The following is a 23,534-nucleotide window of genomic DNA, read 5'->3' on the forward strand; positions in this document are numbered from 1 at the left end:
TTCTGACCTGTCCAACAACGGTGTCGATTGCCGTAGTCTGGCCTACTGCAAACCTGGCCACAATTACGGGTAATGCTCTGGGGTTACCTTTGCACGGCCGAACTCTCTACGTTTGTGCCGATTTATTCATTTGTGTACCTACTTTTTTTCGTAATTCCATGTCGTTTTTGTGTTAGCTGTTGGCAAGTGCTCTTGGTTTAACTTGGCCAAAGCGAGGGCTTGTTGTAATCAGTGAAAATAAAAAACATTCAGCTCTAATGGATGTTTACTTAAATGCCATTGTGATATTTTAATACCCTTGCGTAACAAAAAAAAATAGAAGGAAAAAAAACGATGGCTTATGCTTCGGTTTTTTTTACTCTTTAACTTTTTATATAAATTCCAGAAGTTCATTTTTAAATAAATTAAAATTGTGTTATCTTTAAGTGGTACATCATTTGAATGTTAACTTTATCCTTTAATCCCTAAAAAGAGAAACCTCATCTTATTTGTTCAAAATACTTTATAGACTGAGCAAGCATCTTAAAGTATTACCTATACCCCTTTCCCATTGGAATCTCTTTTAAAGAGTATTACAAAAAATGTCGCATTCATTTTTATATGTGCAGCCCAAACACACCACCGAACTTTTGCAGGTCGTCTTCCCTGGTTTGATATTAAAAGTTTTGCTTTGTGGCACTAAATTATACGACATTTACGCATTCGCCGCTGGTTGGTAGTATATTTTGTTTTCAGTTTCCTAACTCAAAGCACGAAAAAAAGCACTTACTCTCTCTGTTTCTGATGCCTGCTCCTGTCTCGACGAGTACTTCTGTACTTCTGTACTTCCCCTTTCCCAACCCAAAAATCCGAGCAGAGTAATTAGTGACTTGTACAAAAAAAAAAAGAAATAAGAATACAAAAAGAGTCTATTATAAAGCGGGCATAAGCGTAAGTGTTCTCTGCGCAACTTTGCCAGATTGTAGACATTGTGCTCGTGGAACCAGACATTTATGTTCCCGCTTGACATATCACGGAGGTCGTTTTAATACACGCCTCACTCGCTCTTTAGAGTGTCAGTTTGCCCAGATGAACGACAATGCAAAATGCTTAACAGCTCCGGTAAAAATTTCCATTGTCAAAAGCCGGACTTCGCGGGATGAGTCAGGCGGTAAGTAGCCCAAAAAATACCCGAATCCAAAAAAAAAAACAAGCTATGAACGCATTTATAAACTTACGATAATCCGTTTCCTGGTTTTAATTAATTGCTTTACTGATCTATTCACATAACAGATAAATGCATTCGTAAGGTTCAAATTACGTTTTATACTATTTTGTAGTCAATTAAATCCGTATTGTTTTCGCTCCATGTATGGCATAATTAATTGTTTATATAAAAAACAAGGAAGAACGCTATAGTCGAGTACCTCGACTATCAGATACCCGTTACTCAGCTAAAGGGACCAAAGGGAAATGGAGATATGCAAGCAGCAAAGCGAGATTTAAATGCGCCACCTACCGGCGGAAGACAGATTTAAGCATTGTGGGCGTTAGGGTAGGCGTGGCAAATTTTTTTTTGGATCAATCGATAGGCATTGACGAGACCAATACATTTCAGTTAAAATTTTTAATCTAGCATAAAAATTGTGGGCGCCACAGGCCTGGGCGGTTTGTGGGCGTTAGAGTGGGCGTGGCATATTCGCATAACAAACTTGCGCTGCGTACAAGGCTACGGAATCTAAATATGAAATCCCAATACTCTATCTTTGATAGTTTCCGAGATATCCGCGTTCATATTTACGATTTTTTGAAGTTTGTAGGCGGTTTGTGGGCGTTAAAGTGGGCGTGGCAAACTTTTTTTTGGGTCAATCGATAGGCATTGATGAGAACAATTCATTTCAGTTTAAATTTTTACTCTAGCATCAAAACTGTAGAAGCCACAGTTTTGGGCGGTTTGTGGGCGTTAGAGTGGGCGTGGCACTCTACTGAAACAAACTTGCGCTGCGTAAGAAGCTCAGGAATCTGCTCGCCAAATCTCAATAGCCTAGCTCTCATAGTTTCCAAGATCTCAGCGTTCATCCGGACAGACGGACAGACGGACAGACGGACAGACGGACATGGCTAGATCGACTCGGCTAGTGATCCTGATCAAGAATATATATACTTTATGGGGTCGGAAACGCTTCCTTTTGCCTGTTACATACTTTCCGACGAATCTAGTATACCCTTTTACTCTACGAGTAACGGGTATAAACATAGTTATGTATGGAAGGTACCTAAGTAGACTTCTTTAGCAGCTAGAACTAAAATTTGAAATTTAAAACAGTTAAATTATAATGAGATAAGTTTAATCTTATAGCTTTTGCTCTAAATGTCTTGGCATATTGATACAGTTTTTGCCCTACCTTTAATTAATACAAAATTCCGGTTTAAGCAATAATACTATGCCTATTGAATTAGTAATCAGTTAGTTGGCTATTGCCTATCTTTTGGTTAGCCCAAAAGCTGAAACCCATAAAAAAGTGTAAAACTGTTGGGCTCGTTTGATGAACAAACTAATAAAATGGCAAAGCGTTAATCTGTTTGCCAGATTTAATAGATTGAGAATTATTGATCCCTTCGAGGGAGAGTGAAAAGCTATCGATGTCGGGGAAATGGTTACGCAGTTTAAGGCAAACAAGCTGCACAATGCGATTAGCATGCAATAGTAATGCCATTTAATGTGCCCTGTGCATTTACATTGCACTACGATTTGTGGCTGCGACATGTGATGCAAAGATAAACAGCAAAGCAATCAGCCTAAGTATAGCGCAGATATAGTATATATAGAGATAAGCCCTTCAATCGCCCACATTTCTCCAGCCACATTTGAACATACTTATGAACAATACTTGGTGTCGATCATCGAAAGCCTGCGGTTTTGTAACCCCCTCGAATCTCAAGTCCTCACTCTCTTTCGGGGGCTTTCGACAGTCGCTCGAGCAATCGTAATTTGACTTTCCAGTCTCGTCTTTCGGTCTTTCCCCGGCTTAGATGGCCACCTTTATCATACCATCATAGTCATCCAAGTCGGCGGTTACTCATCGACATCAAAAAACGACGCTTGAGTCCAGCACGCACGCAATTTGTCATTCGGCTATAAACTAATTGGGGACTTCACTCCTCGAATCGTGCATACCCTTTGCTACCTCAGATTCCTCGGCATATAGAAGCTATCAAAGAGACACAATGATGTAAGGTGTAACTAAACTAACGGAAAACTTCAAAAGCTTCGGGTGATAATGTAGGAACACACCCATGACTCTTATTTTAGGAACTATTTTAACACCATTTAGTTTTGGATATTTGAATAAAAATAGTCAGTGTATTTCTGAACTTCCCAATAGGATGATAACTAACTATTACAATGTTTCAAATGGGCGCAATTCTGCCATATTGCAATCTTTTTAACGTAATGTATATTAGGCTCGAAAACTTTATAGTTTAAGTGAAACACTCTAAAGCCTATTAATATCCGTTCTGTTAATTAAATAGTGGTAATAAACAGTTTACTATTATGAGACTTGCCTAATAAACACTCATTATTAGGGGATATTTAAAGGTCGGTGCCTTTTTTGGAGAGCTTAGTGTAATGAAGAAACACTAAAAACTGTACCGCTTACGTTTATAGAAGTTTTACTAGTATTCCAAGTAACCCAAATTCCGCGACTCAATGGCAAGGTTAGGGCAACGTAAAGTCATCCGGATGGTTAACCTTTGTGAGAATGTTTACACTATGTTGGGTTATTGTGATTTGAAACTTAAAATTTACAATTTAAATATGATACAGATATAATAGGCATGGAAATATTTTTAATGTTATTACATATGTATACGTTTTTTGTGATTTTCGCTTTTTATATGTATTCTATTTTTATCCAATTTATTCAGAACTCATATAGGCCAAGACAAAAACACAAAATCAGCACAGTGTATGAAAGTTTCCATAGGCTATAGGCTGTGATACTAAGGGGGCTTGGGCCCCAAATTGGTCTCTTCTCCACCAGTCGAGTGTATAGGAAAGTTCCGTCCCCTGGGCTTCAACTCGATTGGCAGCAAACAAAAACAGAAGCAACTGAATCGGCAGACACAGACCTCCGACGAGGCGATATAAGTAGCGGGGTCGTCGAGGGCCTAACCGCAGTTGTGTGACCGCGTTCGGCGGGCGAGCACGGAAAATAAGACAGTGGGACAGTCGAACGGAAAACCTACGAAAGCCGCTGGATTTCAGCCTTGCCTTAAATAGTTATAGTTCGTAAATTAGTCGCGGCTGGTGACAGTGCCCCGATAGCCAGATAAGGCCAGTGTTCCGGGAAAGTGCCTCCATAGCGAAGTGTAACCATGAGAAGGTGTCGCAACACCCCGCTGGCAATCGTCATTGCCCCGATCTTGATTTGTGGTGAGCTATGTAGCAAAACAAAGGTGTCACTTGATAATGAGGGACTATTGACAAAAGTGCGTTAATCAAGATAGCATATGCTAACATCTCTTGCCGGCAAAGTGATTTCATAACCAAGTACAGCAAATATTTAAACAACTGTCAGGATTGTGATAAACAAAAAAAACCAATATGATATGAAATCTATTCATGTTTTTTGTCTTATAATATCTGTGATGTCATGTAAAAATGTTTTTGTTTTGTTTGCTTCACTAAGATAAAGACACAATAATCCGCAAACAATAAATATTTTGGGTTGAAGTAAGGTAAAGACTTAATAAAAACTTGCAGAGTTGTTGTTTTGGTCCTAAAAAAACTATCTCAAAATCGTCAGAGAAACCGTATCTTACATGATATATAAAATGGTTAAATAAATCATTATCGTCTTATAACTACCCGATTATCTTGGTTGTAAATCAATAAACAAACCTGCTGGAAATCACAGTGAGAAGTCTTAATAATCTTTTTTTTTAGAGGTCTTAAGTTCTGTGATAGAACTTTTAATTTATTTATAGCCACTTGCGAGTCGGTCAGCTGATTGATCTTCAACCTTGTACCTGCCATTCGGGGTTTCTTGATTATTCGTCATCACTGTCCATGGTGATCATCAGAATCAGACATGACCAAACCGCATGATATGTGTCGTAAAACGTAAAACAATGAGTGAAATGGGAATATTTTCGATGGAAGATTGTTTCCACAGTTTTTTTAATTATCCTATTAGGTATTAAACATATTTAATACCGGTGTGAGCTACGTTAGGAACAATATACTAAAATGACGCTAATAGAAATTAGCCGATAATTAACTCACATTTTCCATAAATTAGGCAACCTGTTAATGGGAAATAATTTGGTTTGGAGGCCCTGCTGATTTTGTTAGCATTTTTTTGTGGCCCACAAATTGGCTTAAAAAGTTGGCTTTTGTATGCAAAATGAAAATATTACAGATCGTATTTACAACTGACAGCTGCGCCCTTTTCTATGGCTTGAATAGTTCACAGAAATTCCCGGCAAAGTGAAATAAACTTTACACGCTTAATTGTTCGTCGATTAATGCTAATTGATTGAGCAATTAAGGGTGTCTTGATGTTTGAACTGGCTGAACTGATTCCCAATGACGACAGGCGACGCATTAATAAAATGTGCAAAATTAATAGGACACACATAGAGCATATTTATAGCTTTCGGTGCGACCAGAAATAGTAGATAGCTTTATTAAACAGGTATCACTGATTGCACACCCACTCGATGTCACGAAATGTCACCGACTTTATCTTTCAATTAGCACCTGGGGAAGATCGGTTAGCAGTCTCTGTTTGTTTTTCCTCAAAGGCAAAGTAAATATCATTTTATACTTGGATTGGCCAAGATCAATGCTTAATATTTAAGTCAATAACGATCTCCGAAATAGATACTTAATATTATACTCACTTTCTAATTTCAGCTTCGGTGGTCTTGGCCCAAGATTTTGGATACGAGGGTAGACATGGACCCGAGCATTGGGGAGAGGACTATGCCCGTTGCAGCGGAAAGCACCAGAGTCCCATAAACATCGACTTGGTCAATGCCGTGGAGAAGAAGTTTCCCAATCTGGAGTTTTTCAATTTTAACGTAATTCCCAAGGCTTTTCAAATGTCGAACAATGGTCACACGGTGCTGGTGAAGATGAGTTTCGATGAGGACACGGTGCCGAGTGTTAGGGGTGGTCCTCTGGCGGAGAAAACTCCTTTGGGCTACCAGTTCGAGCAGTTCCACTTTCACTGGGGCGAGAACGACACGATTGGCAGTGAGGATCTGATCAATAACCGTGCTTATCCCGCCGAACTTCATGTGGTGCTGCGGAATTTGGAATATCCCGACTTTGCTAGCGCTCTGGGACAGGATCATGGCATCGCGGTGATGGCCTTCTTCTTTCAGGTGAGAGTTTTTAAAAATAATTCTTATAATTGGTTTTAATTGGTTATTTCTAACATCTACAGATTGGCGTCAATTCCACTGGGGGATATGAGGGCTTCACCAACTTGCTCGGCCAAATTGACCGGAAGGGCAAAACCGTGAACATGACCAATCCACTTCCTCTGGGAGAATACATTTCCAAGCATTTGGAGAGCTACTTTAGCTATACAGGTTCTCTGACAACTCCACCTTGTAGTGAGGAGGTTACCTGGATCGATTTCACGGCTCCCATTGACATCACGGAGAAGCAGGTAAATATTTCTTATAATGGATAATAATTTTATCGTAAAATTAATTATTTTGTTATCTTTTTTCCCCAGCTGAACGCCTTTCGCCTGTTGACAGCCAACGATGATCATCTGAAGAACAATTTCCGACCCATCCAGCCACTCAACGATCGCGTTTTGTACAAGAACTATATAACTGTCCCGGAAGGCAACATGGATTCGGTTCCATTTGTTGATGCGGAAAACGCAGGTGGCAAGTGGAGGCCCCAATCCCTGGCAGTCCTGCTACCCATTTTCGTCCTCGTTCCGCTGCTAAGGACCTTCGTTTTCAATGGTTTTTAATTAGAGTTCTGCGGCGGGGAATCGAAGGTTAAATCGTTAAATGCCTAGTATGCGCTTAGGCGTCCAATTAGGCGCTGTAATTTACATTTTCCACTCTTGTTCGCCGTCGCTGTTTGTTTTCCAAACACCTGTCCCGGTAATTTCCAAGCACGAGCCCTCCCTCCGGCAGGACATCCATATATCTACGGGCCAGCAAATAAGCGGGGGCGAAGCCTCAACCGGCACGATACCCTTCCTCATCAATTATGCAGCACCTCGCACAGAGATTGTCCACCGTACCGCCATCCGTCCAAAGAGGCCTGTTGAACCCACTTGGCAGTGCACATTGTGATTTTAAATGCCTGGCACGGGCATTATTCGTGTACCTTAGATTTAAGACCTGTAAGCGTTTTTATGTAATGAAATTGATTTAAAAAAAAAAATATTTATTTAAAAATGTCCGGCTAAAATGAGGCTGTTTGTTATGTAAAATGATTTCCATTAAACAAATTAATAATAGCCATTGCGTTAATTTGTTTGCCAGTTTCAACAGTATGAAAAGTATTGATCCGAGGGACATTCGGGGGATATAGTAAGCTCAGTTCACAGCAAACAAGCTGCACCATGCGATTAACATGCAATAGTAATGCCATTTAATGTGCCCTGTGCATTTACATATTACAATATGCGGCTTTGAAATGTGATGCTATGATAAACAACAAAGCAATCAGCTTAAGTATAGCACAGATCGCTTCTTTAGCACTCTAGAGGACGGGACAGATTCGTCCCCTGGGCTCCATATCAAATGACAGCAAAAGTAACATAAATGTTCGGTGGTGGATATAAGTTGCAGTATCTGCGAGGACCCACCGCAGTTCGCGGTTGAGGACGGAAAATAGGATACTTGGACAGTTCAGAAATCAGTTCGTAATAAGATAATCGAAGCGAAGTGAAACTATGAGTAGGTGTAGCAGCACCCCGCTTGCAATTGTCATTGCTCCGATCTTAATTTGTGGTGAGCTTTATAGCAAAACAAAGTGATAACGCCTTCAGTGGGTTTTGTGGTGATTTTAAGTAAAATTAAATACACAAAAATTATTTTTAAGTACCAAAATATGGTTCCACATTTTTTTTCAATTATTCTATTTTAACAACGATTTATTTAGCAACGATGAGGGCCAATTTCGGCAAAATATAATAAACGTGTCGCTAATAGAAATTAGTTCACAACAAGGAAGAACGCTATAGTCGAGTACCTCGACTATCAGATACCCGTTACTCAGCTAAAGGGACCAAAGGGAAATGGAGATATGCAAGCAGCAAAGCGAGATTTAAGTGCGCCACCTACCGGCGGAAGACAGATTTAAGCATTGTGGGCGTTAGGGTAGGCGTGGCAAATTTTTTTTTGGATCAATCGATAGGTATTGACGAGACCAATACATTTCAGTTCAAATTTGTTATCTAGCATAAAAATTGTGGGCGCCACAGGCTTGGGCGGTTTGTGGGCGTTAGAGTGGGCGTGGCATATTCGCATAACAAACCTGCGCTGCGTACAGGGCTACGGAATCTAAATCTGAAATTCCAATACTCTATCTTTGATAGTTTCCGAGATATCCGCGTTCATATTTACGGTTTTTTGAAGTTTGTGGGCGGTTTGTGGGCGTTAAAGTGGGCGTGGCAAACTTTTTTTTGGGTCAATCGATAGGTATTGATGAGAACAATTCATTTCAGTTTAAATTTTTACTCTAGCATCAAAACTGTAGAAGCCACAGTTTTGGGCGGTTTGTGGGCGTTAGAGTGGGCGTGGCACTCTACTGAAACAAACTTGCGCTGCGTAAGAAGCTCAGGAATCTGCTCGCCAAATCTCAATAGCCTAGCTCTCATAGTTTCCAAGATCTCAGCGTTCATCCGGACAGACAGACGGACAGACGGACAGACGGACAGACGGACAGACGGACAGACGGACAGACGGACAGACGGACAGACGGACATGGCTAGATCGACTCGGCTAGTGATCCTGATCAAGAATATATATACTTTATGGGGTCGGAAACGCTTCCTTCTGCCTGTTACATACTTTCCGACGAATCTAGTATACCCTTTTACTCTACGAGTAACGGGTATAATTAGCCTAAATTGACCATAAATTACGCAACTTGCTAATGATAGATCATTTTGTTTCATTGCTAATTTTGTTTGAGTTTTTGGTTGGCTTTTAAGACCCCTTTTAATAAAATTAAATTGATAAACTGTATAAGTTTAAGGACCATTCTCTATTTTATAGTATTGGCTTCGGTGGTCTTGGCCCTAGAATTTGGGTATGCAGAAAGTTATGGACCCGAGCAGTGGGGAGAGTGCAGTGGGAGGCACCACAGTCCCTTAACCATCGATTTGGTTAATGCCGTGGAAAAGAATTTCACCGAGCTGGAGATTATAAATTTCAACGTGGTGCCCAGGACTTTTGAAATGTCGAACAATGGGCACACGGTGCTGGTGAAGATGAGTTTCAATAAGGAAACAGTGCCGACTGTAAAAGGAGGTCCTTTGGCGGAGAAAACTCCTTTGGGCTACCAGTTCGAGCAGTTCCACTTTTACTGGGGCGACAACGAGACCTTTATCAATAAAGATGTGGCGATAAACCAAGCATATCTCTTTGAGCTCCATTTGGTACTACGGAATTCGGAATATCCAAACTTGACAATTGCTATGGAGAAGGATCATGGAATCGCCGTTATGGCCTTCTACTTTCATGTGAGAGTTTGAAAAAGAGAGAGTGTGAAAAATAGTCGGTTTTATAAAAATATATCTTTATATGCTTAGATTGGCTTAGTTCCAGCTAGGGGCTATACGGACTTCACCGACTTGCTTGCTCAGATTGACCGGAAAGGCCAAACCGTGAACATGAACTACCCACTTCCTCTTGGAGAATACATTTCGAAGTATTTGGATAACTACTTCAGCTATAGTGATTCTCTGACAATTCCACCTTGTAGTGTGGAGGCTACCTGGTTGTATTTCCCATATACCATTGACATCTCGGAGGAGCAAGTAAATATTTTTGGAATTTATTAAAATTATAATAAGTGTATTTTCCAAAATGTTCCTAGTTCAATGTATTTCACCGGCTGACTGCCAGCGATGATCATCTGAAGAACGATTTCCCACCCAGCGAGCCATTCAACGTAGGCACTTTGTACAAAAACAAAGAAACCCGGAATGATTCCTATAGTGTGCCGCTTGTTAATGTGGCAAACGCGGCTGAGAAGTGGATGCCCCATTTAATGGGAGCCCTGCTTTATTTTTGTGTCCTCGTACCGCTGTTAAGGACCTCCGATTTCAGCGGATTTTAATTAGAGTTCGAAGGTTAAATCGATATATGCCTAGCATGCGCTTAGGCGTCCAATTAGGGCTGTATTTTACATGTTCCCCTTAACCACGAGTCCCGTCGGCAGGACATCCATATATCTACGGAAAAGAAATGGGCGGAAACGGACGGACTATTTATTAAGCCCGAATGGCTTTCTAGCACGGTACCCTTACTCATCAATTATCTAGCCTTTTGATGTCGCTTCCGTTGACATTGCACATTGTGATTTTACATCATTGTCACTGTAAAAAGGTTTTTTACAAATTATATTTGCTTCTGACCGTTTAACAAGAGTAAGTTTATTAAAAGGCTGTACTAATAAAATATTATTTTAATATAACATAACATATTCATAAAAAACAAATTTATGTGTACTTCATATATGATTGTAAAGCTTTGTCGCAGATAAATACACATTAATGCTTAAAAGGTTATGGCTTTGGTTTTGTATAAAATATGCATGTATTAAATTAATTCAGTTAAAAGCTATTTCTTAAGCTTTAAAAGAACACGCCAGTAAGGTGTTGAAATTATTGATTTTTTTGAGTTACCATTTTTATTTATGATTGATGACTTTGCGGAAAACTCACAGCAATATTTCAGCTTCAACTTAATTTGCGCCATGGAACTTGAAAGGAACTCGACGCGAATTAAAGTATACTTTTCGGCAAGGCTTAGAAATATATTTTACCTTTAAAATAAATAATATAATACAAATAATAACATTTAATAATGGATAAAAATCCATTTTTGCAGATTTGTATACCTGTATGTATTTGCTAGACTCTTTGTAAGTTTGATTTATTTGACGTCTTTCAGTAATCACATTAGGCTGGGAGTCTTGTGCTGGCTGATGACCCATTTACCCCGGCTGTCAGCCGAAGCCTAATGAATTATTGCAAGCATGTGCACAAATCTATCAGCGAAATATCAACTTTTGAATCCAAGTCGAAGAGTTCGTCCGGCGAAAGTTGACATGATTTATTGATATTTACTTGGAGCCGTGGTAAAAACTGTGGGGCCTTCTTAAAGTCAACTGCAATTATAAGCAAAAGATTATAGAAAAACCGCGGATGTTTTAGGCAGAGGACTCTGTATTTTGAAAAACGGATTGATCATTGTTGTTTGTCATTTGGCTCCACTTAGCTTTTAATAGCTTTGTCCTTGTGACCCCGCGAACTTTACGTGTGATACCCTGCCTAATTATAGAATAATTTGTGGGTTTTTAATTACCTTATCATGGTTGTTTGTTAATGTGATCGATCTGTCTTATACACTTTTAGAACTGGAAGTCAAGGCGTTCTCACCCCTAGAACTTGGGGGCAATGCTGCGCAGTGGGAAATGAAAATTCTATCTAGATATAATGTAAAAATAGAATACTGCAATTCTATAAATATAATTTATTGACTATTGCATTCGACGGCACGTTCTGCCTTAATTGATGGCACCAGCATCATCGTGAAATAGAAACATTATGAAACTTTTCCATTGCCGCCCCAGCTTCCCCAATATTCATACTCTGTGCGAAACGCTCCCCTAATGGGTGATAAGGTTTATTGACAACGATCGTTACAAACTGACCTTTGATGACGAACGGCGATACTGCGCCTCGGGAAACTTGGAACAAGCCCCTCCGGCCCAGATCTATATGGATCACCATCATATAGCCCAGGTTCCGGCGATCAGTCCGCCCCTTCGTGGGCAGTGTGAAATCTCAACTTGTAGTTCGCACTTGTGGCGTCCGGATCGGATCGAATCGGATCCCACCGACGTCATGTAGACGACTGATAACTTTTCTTTAGGCAATCCCCCCCTTGATGGCACATTAAGCTTCAGCTTGATGACTGTCTACCCAGATTGCGGGGCGTTGCTGCTACTTTTAGACGTTCGGATGATCGCTGGATCTGGAGCGTTGGCTTCTGGCTGGGGACTAGCTGCCTTCCTGACGATTCTTCAAGGTTAGACCAAGATCTATAGGGGATATAGGAATTTTTCGGGGGCTTAGGGCATGACTTTTGATTCAGGGGAAATTTGATTGCCCGATCTTGTAGGTCGGGCAACCGCTAAAATCATGTTAGGAGGCGTAAAAACTATACAAAGCTGCCATAATGTAAAACAATCTATTTTAATGGGCTATACAGCTATAGCAACTATATTTATGATGAGGATCGATATTTACCCTATACAATATAATATAATAATAATATAAAAAACCCCCATAACATTGAATAATTTGTTTAAATATTTTTTGACTGATCCAATGAGTCATTTTACATTTTTACTTCCAGTTAAAGACTATAGGTATCCAAGGACTATAGATTGTATATTCTATATATTAACCTTTCCATAATTATTTATAATTATTTTAATTATGATTGCATTCTTATCAGGTTATATCCCATAGTTTTAAGGAATACATTCATGCATCCTCGCTCAACGACCCTAACAATCAGACTCGTAACTCAATGCCGTGGCCTTGCACTTGCTCCAGATATATGTGGAACAGATTCGTTATGTTCTTTATAGCCAGCCTTTCGATGTTATCAGTCAAGTGCAACTTCCAGTCTTATGAATTTATGGAGGGAAAAAAATAATGCAGCTACAGATAAGTTGGGCTGTTGCTGTGTAGGCGTCCCAGGCTCCTGATAAGGGGTTATAAAACCGAATGTTATGTGTTAAGACCCCACATATATGGTAGATAGAATATCTGAGCCTGGTTTTATAATATTGTTGCGATTGGGAGAGGCCGCACGGGAAGCGACGCAGGCGACTCTCGTGTTTTGAAAAATAACAAACGTACTATAAATCATTCTCTAGTACACTTAGAATAGAAGAGAGTGTACTATATAGAATGTGATTGTGAATTCCGTTGAATTTCCGATGGTCGTCAGACTATAAAAGTGTGGAATCTGAGCGTCCAGCGATTCAAAAGTGTTTCGCTCGTTCAAGTGTGCGGTTACTACCCAAAAAATAACATTCTAGTTTCTTTGATTTACTTAATATCAACTTTTCTTTCAAAATGAGAATCCTTACGGAGGTAAAGAAATTCTTGCAAGATAAATGTTTTCCGGTATCTTATTCGGTTGTGAATTTAATTGATAGAACCATGTCCACCTTCTGGATCCTTCGGAGCTGATGCGCCCTGAGCCCACGTTTGCAGACAAGAATCCCTCTAAATTCCGGGACTACAGTGTGGACACCACAGATCCATTGAAGGAACGAGTACGCCAGACCTATCGTCAGATGCACTTGAATCAAACTGTGGACTTCGTCAAAGGTGAGTTACAATGAGCTTAATGGATATGAAAAGGAACCTTCGTTTTGGAGAACTAAGAGTGGAATATTTGTGTGAAAACAAGTTTTAATATAATAATAATATTTTTTTTATTTATTAAATTTTTTTAATTTATGAGACTTCAATAAATGTGAAAATTATAGAAAGAGTGTCATACATTGAAGCACAATTTTAAAACGTTGTATAAGGATCTTAGGAATAAAAATTTTAGGAGTTTAATATGTAGTTACTTTAAATGATTTTAAAATATGGTAATATTCGTAGTTAAAGTTCGTTAATAACATTTTGGACATTTTTTTTTAAATCTAACAAAAAAAGGAGATTTTTAAAAATCTGGTTTTATTATTATTTTATTTAAAATGTAAATCTTTTTATCAGGTCGCCGCGATCGCTGGCTGAAGTTCAACACGATTAAGATGACGGTGCGCGAGGCTCTAGAGAAGCTGAACGATCTAGTGGACGAATCAGATCCCGATCTGGACCTGCCCAACATAATCCACGCCTTCCAGGCAGCTGAGAGGGCACGTGCCGAGTTTCCGGAGCACGATTGGCTGCATCTGACGGCCCTCATCCACGACCTGGGCAAGATCATGGCCTTCTACGATGAGCCCCAGTGGGCGGTGGTGGGGGACACCTTCGCCGTGGGCTGCCGTTGGGGCGATAGCATCGTTTATCGCGACGAGAGCTTCGAGGGCAATCCCGATGGCGACAATCCTGCCTACAACACCGAGCTGGGCATCTACAAGCCCAATTGTGGGGTGGACAACCTGCTGATGTCCTGGGGTCACGATGAGTACATGTATTCAGTGCTGAAGCACAACAAGACCAAATTGCCCCATGTGGCCTGCAACATCATTCGGTTCCACTCGTTTTATCCTTGGCACAACGGCGGTGACTACAAGCACCTGGAGGCTCCCGAGGATGCGGAGACCAAGAAGTGGGTGCTGATCTTCAAGTGAGTTTCCTTATCTATTCTAATCCATCCCCAGTATAATGATTATTCTTCCTCACAGTCGCTACGATTTGTACACGAAAAGCGAGGTGGTTCCAGATATCGACGCTTTGTGGCCCTATTACCAGACCTTGATCGATAAATATTTGCCCGGAGTCTTGGAGTTTTGAGCGAGTGCTTTGGAGATTCTACTTACTTACCAGAAACTGTTTGGTTCCCAAACGATTGCATTTTATTTCATAGACAACCTATATACCTTTAATGTAAAATAATACATGTGAACGCCTGTATGTGTATATATCCCATAAAAAACTCTGTACTAAATTTCTTCACTTGAAATCTTTGGAAAATGTGGGTAAAGGGACCGCTATGATTTCACTCATGCAGGGCTCTTACTTCTAATATTGTACATAAAACTATTTTTTTAAAGGGGGGTCGAAATTGTTTTCGTGTTCGATTTTTTTTTTGAATTTCCAATGGCTTTTAGAATCGGAACCTAAAATATCACTTCTAGATGCTATATCTCGAGTTTTTGGATCCCGATTAAGACGTGGGATACCTCTATGAGTATGTGGTAGAAATCTCTTATATTTTACATTTAAATGTTATTTTTCTGTGAGGGTCAAAATTTCAACCCATTTACATGTCAGATTTTTCCGTATTTCCAATGGCTTTCAGAGGGGGGACTCAAAACTGCACTTCAAGATTGCATAACTTGGGTTATTGGACTCCGATTTAGATGTGGGATACCTCTATGAATTTGTGGTTGAATTTTCGAATACTCTACATTAAAATACTTATTTTTAAAGATGGTCCAAATTTTAACCCATTTTCATGTTCGATTTTTCCGAATTTCCAATGGTTTCCAAAATTGGAACCCAAAACTGAACTTCTACATTCCATAACTTGAGTAATTGGATTTCGATTTAGACGTGTGATACCTCTATGAATTTGTGGTTGAATTCTCTATTATTCTACATTAATATCTTTTTTTTACTGAGGGTCAAAGTTTTAACCCATTGTCATGTTAGATTTTTCCGTATTTTCAATGGCTTTCAGAATTGGAACCCAAAACGGAACTTCCAGATTTCATAACTTGGTTAATTAGATCCCGATTTCAAAGTGGAATACTTCTATGAATTTGTGGCTGAATTCTCTAATAGTCAAAATTTAAACCCTTTTTTTTAGACGGCCAGTGATCCCGACCTTTTTGGCGTCGGTAGCGCGAAACCAATAAAATAATTTTTATACCCGTTACTCGTAGAGTAAAAGGGTATACTAGATTCGTCGGAAAGTATGTAACAGGCAGAAGGAAGCGTTTCCGACCCCATAAAGTATATATATTCTTGATCAGGATCACTAGCCGAGTCGATCTAGCCATGTCCGTCTGTCCGTCTGTCCGTCTGTCCGTCTGTCTGTCCGTCCGGATGAACGCTGAGATCTTGGAAACTATAAGAGCTAGGCTATTGAGATTAGGCGTGCAGATTCCTGAGCTTCTTACGCAGCGCAAGTTTGTTTCAGCAGAGTGCCACGCCCACTTTAACGCCCACAAACCGCCCAAAACGGTGGCTCCTACAGTTTTCATGCTAGAATAAAAATTTTAACTGAAATGTATTGTTCTCATCAATACCTATCGATTGACCCAAAAAAAAGTTTGCCACGCCCACTTGAACGCCCACAAACCGCCCACAAACTTCAAAAAATCGTAAATATGATCGCGGATATCTCGGAAAATATCAAAGATAGAGAAATGGGATTTCAGATTTAGATTCCGTAGGCTTGAGCGCAGCGCAAGTTTGTCACGCGAATATGCCACGCCCACTCTAACGCCCACAAACCGCCCAAGCCTGTGGCGCACACAATTTTCATGCTAGATAAAAAATTTAAACTGCAATGTATTGGTCTTGTCAATACCTATCGATTGATTAAAAAAAACTTTGCCACGCCCACTCTAACGCCCACAACGCTTAAATCTGTCTACCGCCGGTAGGTGGCGCATTTGCTGCTTGCATATCTCCATTTTCCTTTGGTCCCTTTAGCTGAGTAACGGGTATCTGATAGTCGAGGTACTCGACTATAGCGTTCTTCCTTGTTGAAAATTTGAAATAACAAATTCAGAGGTTCTAAAAAACAAATGCTCTTGCTCAGTGATCTAATACATACATATGTACATTTTGTAAAAAAAATCGACATACTTTTTGGCGCCGAGCTTTTTTTAACCATAGTATTATCTTTATTTTCAAAAGCTAGCATTTTCTTGAGTGTACCTTGCTCTCACTATTTGCCCAATGATGACATCTTATCAGTAATTAATATTACTGCTCTAGAAAATTTTCTTTTTAATAAGTACCGAAACACTGTACGTCTCTTAAGTACCCTGTATTTGGTTTCAATTGACCAGCATATATAAAATATCCGTTCTTAATTTAATTGTTTCCTCTAAGAGTGGTCAAAAATATTAGACCACGCAGATTCTCGTAATTATATTGTACATTTTTGCCCACTCAAAAGATGATGTCCTTTTGCGTCCAAATATTTGAAAGCTTTAACAATATTAGACGTCTTACCCGGCTTTAAAACGGTTTCGTTTAAAAGTGTATTATCAGAGGCATCTGTATAAATATAAGTATAAACAACATGCATATAAAGTAATTAATCAAGTTGACTTAAATACGATTGTATAATAAGTGTCTCACCTCAAGTGGGATAGGCAATTTCGATTGGGATGCATGTCTAATAAATAAACTAAATCAAGCAAAAAATTGCAATCGGGGTGAATATGTAACAATCTAAATTTTTATACGGCTATCGTATGGATGTCCACACAAGAGTAATGCCAAAGTCCATTCCAGGAATTAGAAATCTAATCTCATGGCGTGTCCAGATCTCAAATGAGACTTGTTGTTCAGGTGATCGGGTGCTGGGTGGCCGATAAGCCGACCGATCGAATAAAAGGGGCCGCCGATTCCAAATCGCAAGATAGTTGCGGTCTGAATTCGCGGGAGTGAGCAACATGAACTGCGTGAGATTGATCTTCGTGCTGAGCTTTTTGTGGCTCAGCTCGTTCGCCAGTGACCCAGATGACCCCCTCGTGGTGGAGCTGCCTCAGGGCAAACTGCGTGGTCGCGATAATGGATTTTACTACAGCTACGAATCGATTCCCTATGCCGAGTCACCCACGGGGGAGCTAAGATTCGAGGCCCCGGAGCCATACAAGCAAAAGTGGTTAGACACCTTCGATGCCAGCCAGACACCAGTGGTGTGCCTGCAATGGGATCAGTTCATCCAGGGCGACAACAAGTTGGCCGGCGAGGAGGATTGCCTGACCGTCAGCGTTTACAAGCCGAAGAATAGCAGCAGGGACAGCTATCCAGTGGTGGCCCACATCCACGGAGGTGCCTTCATGTTCGGAGCAGCATCGCAAAATGGACACGAGAACGTGATGCGAGAGGGCAAATTCATACTGGTGAAGATAAGCTATCGCTTGGGACCACTAGGTTTCGCAAGCACCGGCGATACAGATTTGCCGGGTAACTATGGTCTGAAGGATCAACGCCTGGCTCTGCAATGGATCAAGCAGAATATCGCCAGTTTTGGCGGACAGCCGGAGAACATCCTGGTTGTGGGCCACTCCGCTGGCGGAGCTTCGGTTCATCTGCAGATGCTTCGTGAAGATTTCGGCCAGTTGGCCAAGGCGGCAATCTCTTTCAGCGGCAATGCCCTGGATCCTTGGGTTATTCAGCAGGAGCAGGGTGCCCGAGGACGCGCCTTTGAGCTGGGTCGCATTTTGGGCTGTGGACTGGCTGCTGATTCGGAGACCCTCAAGAAATGCTTAAAGTCCAAGCCAGCCAGTGAAATTGTAACCGCTGTCCGAAACTTCCTTATATTTTCCTACGTACCCTTTGCACCATTTGGGCCTGTGGTGGAACCTTCAGATGCTCCAGAAGCCTTCCTCACCCAGGATCCCACTGAAGTGATTAAAAGCGGAAAGTTCGGACAAGTTCCCTGGGCCGTGACCTATGTCACAGAGGATGGTGGCTACAATGCCGCCCTGCTTTTGGAGGACTGGAATAAAGCTGGAAAGACTGTGCTTGAGGAACTCAACGATCGTTGGTTCGATTGGGCGCCATATCTGCTGTTCTATAGAGACTCAAAGAAGAGCATCCAGGAAATGGATGATTACTCCCGAAAAATAAGGCAGGAATATGTGGGAAATCAGAGATTCACGACCGAAAACTATTGGGAACTGCAGCAACTATTCACGGATATCCTTTTCAAGAACAGCACACAGGACTCTCTGGATCTTCACCGTAAATATGGAAAGAGTCCCGCCTACGCCTTTTTCTATGACAATCCAGCCGATAGAGGAATCGCACAGGTTCTGACCAAGCGAAGGGATATTCATTTTGGTAAGCTCTAATAAGTTCTTAATAAATCATCTTTATTTACTAGCCTCTTTAAAGGAACCGTTCATGGTGACGACTACTTTTTGATATTCGAAAACGTTGTACGAGATCTGGAATTACGTCTGGATGAGCAAATAATTTCCAAAAATTTCATCAATATGCTTGCGGACTTTGCTCTCAGTGACAGTGGCATTCTGAAATATGGTGAATGTGTTTTCCAAGACAATGTGGGCAGTGAGAAATTTAACTTATTACTTATAAACAAGGAGGGATGTGAGAATAAACATTATGTACAGTTTCCCTAATTTTCTTGGAGGCAATAAAATTGAAATTGATTTCACAGAAGTTGTTCCAAAGCCTATTTATTTATTTGAAGTGAAAAAAAAAATGTCAAATGAATAATACTTTTATAACATATCCTATTTATAACTATTTAGTTATTTCCTAAAAAACTGCATATAGATTTTATAAAAGTATCGAAATTTTGCTTTGTGTAGTTTTAATTTCGTTGTTAATTTCTCACTGACGGCTTTGCATCTTTTACTTCCAAAACGCGTTTGATACAGGTACCTATATATATTTTAGTAGACTCGTTTGCAGCTATAAAGAACAATTCAGCTTTGTTTGCTCGCAGTTGCATTAGTAATTCGTTGAGTTCCGGAACATGTGTTCATTCAAATTGTTTAAGTGCTTTGTTTTGCTGTGGATAGCCTTCGAAGGAACTGGAGCAATCCTCTCCTCAGATCCTTTGGTTGTTGAGATCCCGAATGGAAAACTCCGTGGCAAGGATAATGGCCACTACCTAAGCTACGAATCGATTCCCTATGCCGAACCCCCAATTGGTGAACTACGATTAGAAGCTCCCCAGCCGTATAACCATCAGTGGAAGGATGTGTTCGATGCCACTCAGCGACAAGTAGGCTGCTTGCAATGGAACCAGTTTAGAGCCGAAGGCAAAATGCTGGAGGGGAGTGAGGATTGCTTAACCCTAAGCATTTATAAGCCCAAGAATGAAGGCCGGAGCACCTTTCCTGTCGTGGTTGTCATTCATGGTGGTGCCTTCATGTTCGGTAGTGCATCATTATATGGCCACGAGTACATTATGCGTGAGGGTACTGTGATTTTGGTCAAAATAAACTACCGCGTTGGACCATTGGGTTTCGCTAGCACCGGTGATAGGGATTTGCCGGGAAACTATGGACTCAAGGATCAACGCCTAGCTCTACGATGGATCAAGGAAAATATTGCCAACTTTGGCGGCATGCCGGATAATATTGTGGTCATTGGGCACTCTGCAGGCGGTGCATCTGCTCATTTACAGCTCCTGCATGAGGATTTCAGCCACTTGGCCAGGGCAGCTGTGTCGGTGAGCGGAAATGCCCTAGATCCTTGGGTTGTCCAGCAAGGGGGCAGAGGACGTGCCTTTGAGCTAGGTCGTATAGTGGGCTGCGGACAGACATCAGATTCTGCAGAGCTCAAGAAGTGTTTGAAGTCCAAGCCGGCCGCTGAAGTAGTATCCGCTGTACGAAGCTTTCTCGTTTTTTCATACGTCCCCTTTGCTGTATTCGGACCCGCGGTGGAGCCAAAAGATGCACCAGAGGCCTTTCTCACTCAACATCCAATAGATGTGATCAAAAGCGGGAAATTCGCACAAGTTCCTTGGGTCGTTACATATACCACTGAGGATGGAGGCTATAATGCTGCTCAGCTTTTGGAGATAAATAAGACAACCGGTGAGACCTGGATCGAAAAACTAAATGATCGTTGGTTTGACTGGGCTCCTTACTTGCTCTTTTACCGTGACTCGAAGGAAACCGTTTGGGATATGGACGAGTTGTCTAGAAAACTCAGACAGCAATATCTGGGAGATCGACGATTTAGTGTGGAAAGCTATTGGGACTTGCAGCGCATGTTTACTGATATTCTTTTTAAGAATAGCGTACCTAGCTCAATAGATCTTCACAGAAAATATGGAAAAAGTCCTGTCTATTCTTTTATCTACGATAATCCTTCTGTGTCGGGAGTGGGCCAGGTGCTGTCCAATCGCACTGATATATATTTCGGTACGTATAAACTTGAATTAAAGTAACTGAAAGTCATAACATTTTACTTATTAAAGGTACTGTCCATGGAGATGATTTTTTCTTGATTTTCGACGATGTTCCACTACGAGCACATATTCGACCCGATGAAGAAATAATTACAAGAAATTTCATAAAGATGCTGGAGGACTTTGCACTTGACAAAAGGGGAGGTTTGAGATTTGGCGAGTGCGATTTCCAGAACAATTTGGATAGCAAGGAATATCAAGTGCTGCGAATAATACAAAGCGGTTGTCGGAACGAGCAATATGATCAGTTACCTTAAGCAATAAATAAATAAATGTACATTATAGAAAAAGATTTATTAAACCTTCAGGCCGCTTCAACTGTCAGTGGTTCCTCGATCAGCTCATCGTCCTCCTCCGGATCGTTTTCATCCCCCTCCACGTTGCCGTACATCTCAATCTTGCTGTCCAAGAAGCGAAAGTCCTTGAGGATGTGCAGCTTGTTGCTGAAGCCGGCAATGGACATGACTTTAATGGGCGATGTCTGCCAAACTGCGGAGTAGGAGGCGGTGTTCTCTACGGGAATATTGGCCTGCAGATCTCCATTTAAGGTGTAGGACTGCACATGGTTGTGCTCGCCGCCAATCAAGACACAGTCATCTACGAAATCACACACATGCACTTTTCCGGGGAAGTCAAAGACGCGGGTGCACTCCAGAGAACGCAGATGGTAAATGGATGCCTTGGGTCCACCACCGCAGAGCAGCCAATCCTCGTTGACAGCCACTGCTCCTATCCACTTGCCCCAATCCGGTCGCAATAGATCCGGGTTTTTGTACGGCTCCAGCATAGAAGTTTGCTCCTGCTGCTTAGTGCTCCACACTCGCACAGTGCCATCCTCGGCGCCGGAGAAGATCTGTCCGGTAGAATTACCGACCACACTGTGCAAGTAGTCCGTGTGTCCACGGTACTCTCGCTGCACGCGTCCATCTTCCAAACTCACTTGGTAAATGACTCCATCGCCGCAGCCAGCGAACAGGATGCTGTTTTCCGAGTCCAACCACATGGAGTTTACATCTGGCACTTGAACGGCATCCACCTGCATGGGAATTTTCACCTCCCAGGAGCGTTTGGTGGCCAGTGATTCCTCCTCCTCGTTCCATTTCAGTCCGTAAATGTGACCCACAGCACCCACTATCAGGAAATCACGGTGGAAGGCCAGGTAATTTATGTACACATCGCTGCCCTGCGGGAAGATTTTCAGTTTGCCCGGTGGCTCCTCGGAACCCTTGTCCAATTCCTTGATCCTTTAAAAATAATAAGTTAAATATAAGGAAATCGCGCCAAATTAGGAGTTCCTACCTGAGCACGAAGATATCACTAAACATATTGCCTGCAAATAGGTACTGATGAGATGTGGATATAGCTTGAGCCAGGACATGATTGTAAGCACGCTTCAAATCCTTTAGCTTCATGTTTTTTAACAAGTTTTACTAATTAAGCCAAATTTAATTGCTTTGTTTACGCCGGTTCCCTTAGTAAGACCGTTTCTAGGTGAAATACATAAATATACTAGATTTACCTAAGGTCATACTTACGTAGTGTATGCACTACGATTAGCTTACGTTTATTCGTTACCTAACGTAATGCTTATTTTGAATTTTTTGAAAAACCTGTTTATAATCATTCGAAATTTGTTTGTTTTTGAGGAAATACATCCAATTGTAATTGTAATTATTCGAACAAAATCGCTCGCCGGTGATCGCAATTTGCATTCCTTATAAATAATGTTATTCGCCATGTGTGTTACTTGAATTATCGAGTGACAGATGCAATCTGAAGTAAGGGTACTTACCGTAAATGTTTATTTACGATTAATCTCATTAATTGTAAGCTGGATTGCCTTATGCGGTTCAAATTGGGAATTTCTGCCTTAATCAGACATTAAAGTTCGATGGCATTCCGCTAAGTCAATATTATTTGCATTGTCACAGTGAGAGAAGACTTTGAAGAAAGTCTGAAACCTTTGAGACGGTCGAAATTGACTAATCGCCTAAAAATATGAATTTGTAAACCCACAGTGACGTTTAATATCAACTTGTTAAATTGGATTGAATTCGTGAGTGAATCATCAAATCGTGGAAAAGTCTTCGATATGACGTCAATTTTGAAGCGCTCTTAAAGTTTGGAGATCGTGCTTATATTCATTTGCCTTTAAACGAATGAAGATTGCCCACTTATGATTGGAAAACAATAATAGACAACTTCAAATTTAATGGCTACCAACATCAGGTTTCCGTTGTGTACCAATCAAACAAAACATAATTTGCTTGAGCTTTTATTTACCAAATAAATTCAGCGATGTTATGTGTTCATCAAAAACGCTGAGTTTGATTAAGAAATACAAATTTCAATCTTAATTTTCAATGTTCTATTTTACGAAGGTCTTAATCAATACTAACATAAAATTTTATGTTGGACATCAAATAATTCTTTGTGATCTA

At 40.8% G+C, this 23,534-nt stretch overlaps 6 protein-coding genes across 6 annotated transcripts; 5 read left to right on the plus strand and 1 right to left on the minus strand.

Annotated features, from left to right (window-relative positions):
- Positions 1–4,146: 4,146 nt before the first annotated feature.
- Positions 4,147–7,405, plus strand: LOC119554755 (carbonic anhydrase 1). The gene is made up of 4 exons (XM_037865783.1): positions 4,147–4,417; positions 5,903–6,375; positions 6,438–6,665; positions 6,735–7,405. Exons 1-4 carry the CDS (start codon positions 4,360–4,362, stop codon positions 6,981–6,983), a joined length of 1,008 nt encoding a protein of 335 aa, XP_037721711.1. The 5' UTR covers positions 4,147–4,359; the 3' UTR covers positions 6,984–7,405.
- A 514-nt stretch (positions 7,406–7,919) lies between these two features.
- Positions 7,920–10,608, plus strand: LOC119554632 (carbonic anhydrase 1-like). The gene is made up of 4 exons (XM_037865629.1): positions 7,920–7,977; positions 9,247–9,713; positions 9,783–10,010; positions 10,070–10,608. Exons 1-4 carry the CDS (start codon positions 7,920–7,922, stop codon positions 10,310–10,312), a joined length of 996 nt encoding a protein of 331 aa, XP_037721557.1. The 3' UTR covers positions 10,313–10,608.
- Positions 10,609–13,208: 2,600 nt separating this feature from the next.
- Positions 13,209–14,896, plus strand: LOC119555015 (inositol oxygenase). The gene is made up of 4 exons (XM_037866158.1): positions 13,209–13,367; positions 13,433–13,607; positions 14,004–14,580; positions 14,639–14,896. The coding sequence occupies exons 1-4, from the start codon at positions 13,350–13,352 to the stop codon at positions 14,745–14,747; spliced, it is 879 nt and encodes a 292-aa protein (XP_037722086.1). The 5' UTR covers positions 13,209–13,349; the 3' UTR covers positions 14,748–14,896.
- A 2,652-nt stretch (positions 14,897–17,548) lies between these two features.
- On the plus strand, positions 17,549–19,328 carry LOC119552786 (esterase 6). Its single transcript, XM_037862611.1, has 2 exons — positions 17,549–18,986; positions 19,041–19,328. The coding sequence occupies exons 1-2, from the start codon at positions 17,591–17,593 to the stop codon at positions 19,286–19,288; spliced, it is 1,644 nt and encodes a 547-aa protein (XP_037718539.1). The 5' UTR covers positions 17,549–17,590; the 3' UTR covers positions 19,289–19,328.
- A 301-nt stretch (positions 19,329–19,629) lies between these two features.
- LOC119552785 (esterase P-like) lies at positions 19,630–21,352 on the plus strand. The gene is made up of 2 exons (XM_037862610.1): positions 19,630–21,046; positions 21,103–21,352. The coding sequence occupies exons 1-2, from the start codon at positions 19,648–19,650 to the stop codon at positions 21,348–21,350; spliced, it is 1,647 nt and encodes a 548-aa protein (XP_037718538.1). The 5' UTR covers positions 19,630–19,647; the 3' UTR covers positions 21,351–21,352.
- Positions 21,353–21,368: 16 nt separating this feature from the next.
- Positions 21,369–22,559, minus strand: LOC119552787 (THO complex subunit 6). Its single transcript, XM_037862612.1, has 2 exons — positions 22,393–22,559; positions 21,369–22,337 (listed from the first exon to the last, which is right to left on the minus strand). Exons 1-2 carry the CDS (start codon positions 22,503–22,505, stop codon positions 21,398–21,400), a joined length of 1,053 nt encoding a protein of 350 aa, XP_037718540.1. The 5' UTR covers positions 22,506–22,559; the 3' UTR covers positions 21,369–21,397.
- Between the last annotated feature and the right edge of the window lie 975 nt (positions 22,560–23,534).

This window comes from Drosophila subpulchrella, chromosome 3L, assembly GCF_014743375.2.
Source record: "Drosophila subpulchrella strain 33 F10 #4 breed RU33 chromosome 3L, RU_Dsub_v1.1 Primary Assembly, whole genome shotgun sequence".
NCBI lineage: Eukaryota > Metazoa > Arthropoda > Insecta > Diptera > Drosophilidae > Drosophila > Drosophila subpulchrella.

Bases quoted from the DNA above. Each gene is read 5' to 3' on its own strand.
- LOC119554755 (XM_037865783.1), top strand. From the start codon at position 4,360: ATGAGAAGGTGTCGCAACACCCCGCTGGCAATCGTCATTGCCCCGATC. The intron at 6,376-6,437 runs GTGAGAGTTTTT...TAACATCTACAG, and splicing joins TGATGGCCTTCTTCTTTCAG to ATTGGCGTCAATTCCACTGG. The intron at 6,666-6,734 runs GTAAATATTTCT...TTTTTTCCCCAG, and splicing joins TTGACATCACGGAGAAGCAG to CTGAACGCCTTTCGCCTGTT.
- LOC119552787 (XM_037862612.1), bottom strand. From the start codon at position 22,505: ATGAAGCTAAAGGATTTGAAGCGTGCTTACAATCATGTCCTGGCTCAA. The intron at 22,338-22,392 runs GTAGGAACTCCT...TTATTTTTAAAG, and splicing joins AGTGATATCTTCGTGCTCAG to GATCAAGGAATTGGACAAGG.
- LOC119552786 (XM_037862611.1), top strand. From the start codon at position 17,591: ATGAACTGCGTGAGATTGATCTTCGTGCTGAGCTTTTTGTGGCTCAGC. The intron at 18,987-19,040 runs GTAAGCTCTAAT...GCCTCTTTAAAG, and splicing joins GCGAAGGGATATTCATTTTG to GAACCGTTCATGGTGACGAC.
- LOC119555015 (XM_037866158.1), top strand. The intron at 13,608-14,003 runs GTGAGTTACAAT...TCTTTTTATCAG, and splicing joins AACTGTGGACTTCGTCAAAG to GTCGCCGCGATCGCTGGCTG. The intron at 14,581-14,638 runs GTGAGTTTCCTT...TCTTCCTCACAG, and splicing joins AAGTGGGTGCTGATCTTCAA to TCGCTACGATTTGTACACGA.
- LOC119552785 (XM_037862610.1), top strand. From the start codon at position 19,648: ATGTGTTCATTCAAATTGTTTAAGTGCTTTGTTTTGCTGTGGATAGCC. The intron at 21,047-21,102 runs GTACGTATAAAC...TACTTATTAAAG, and splicing joins TCGCACTGATATATATTTCG to GTACTGTCCATGGAGATGAT.
- LOC119554632 (XM_037865629.1), top strand. From the start codon at position 7,920: ATGAGTAGGTGTAGCAGCACCCCGCTTGCAATTGTCATTGCTCCGATC. The intron at 9,714-9,782 runs GTGAGAGTTTGA...TTATATGCTTAG, and splicing joins TTATGGCCTTCTACTTTCAT to ATTGGCTTAGTTCCAGCTAG. The intron at 10,011-10,069 runs GTAAATATTTTT...AAATGTTCCTAG, and splicing joins TTGACATCTCGGAGGAGCAA to TTCAATGTATTTCACCGGCT.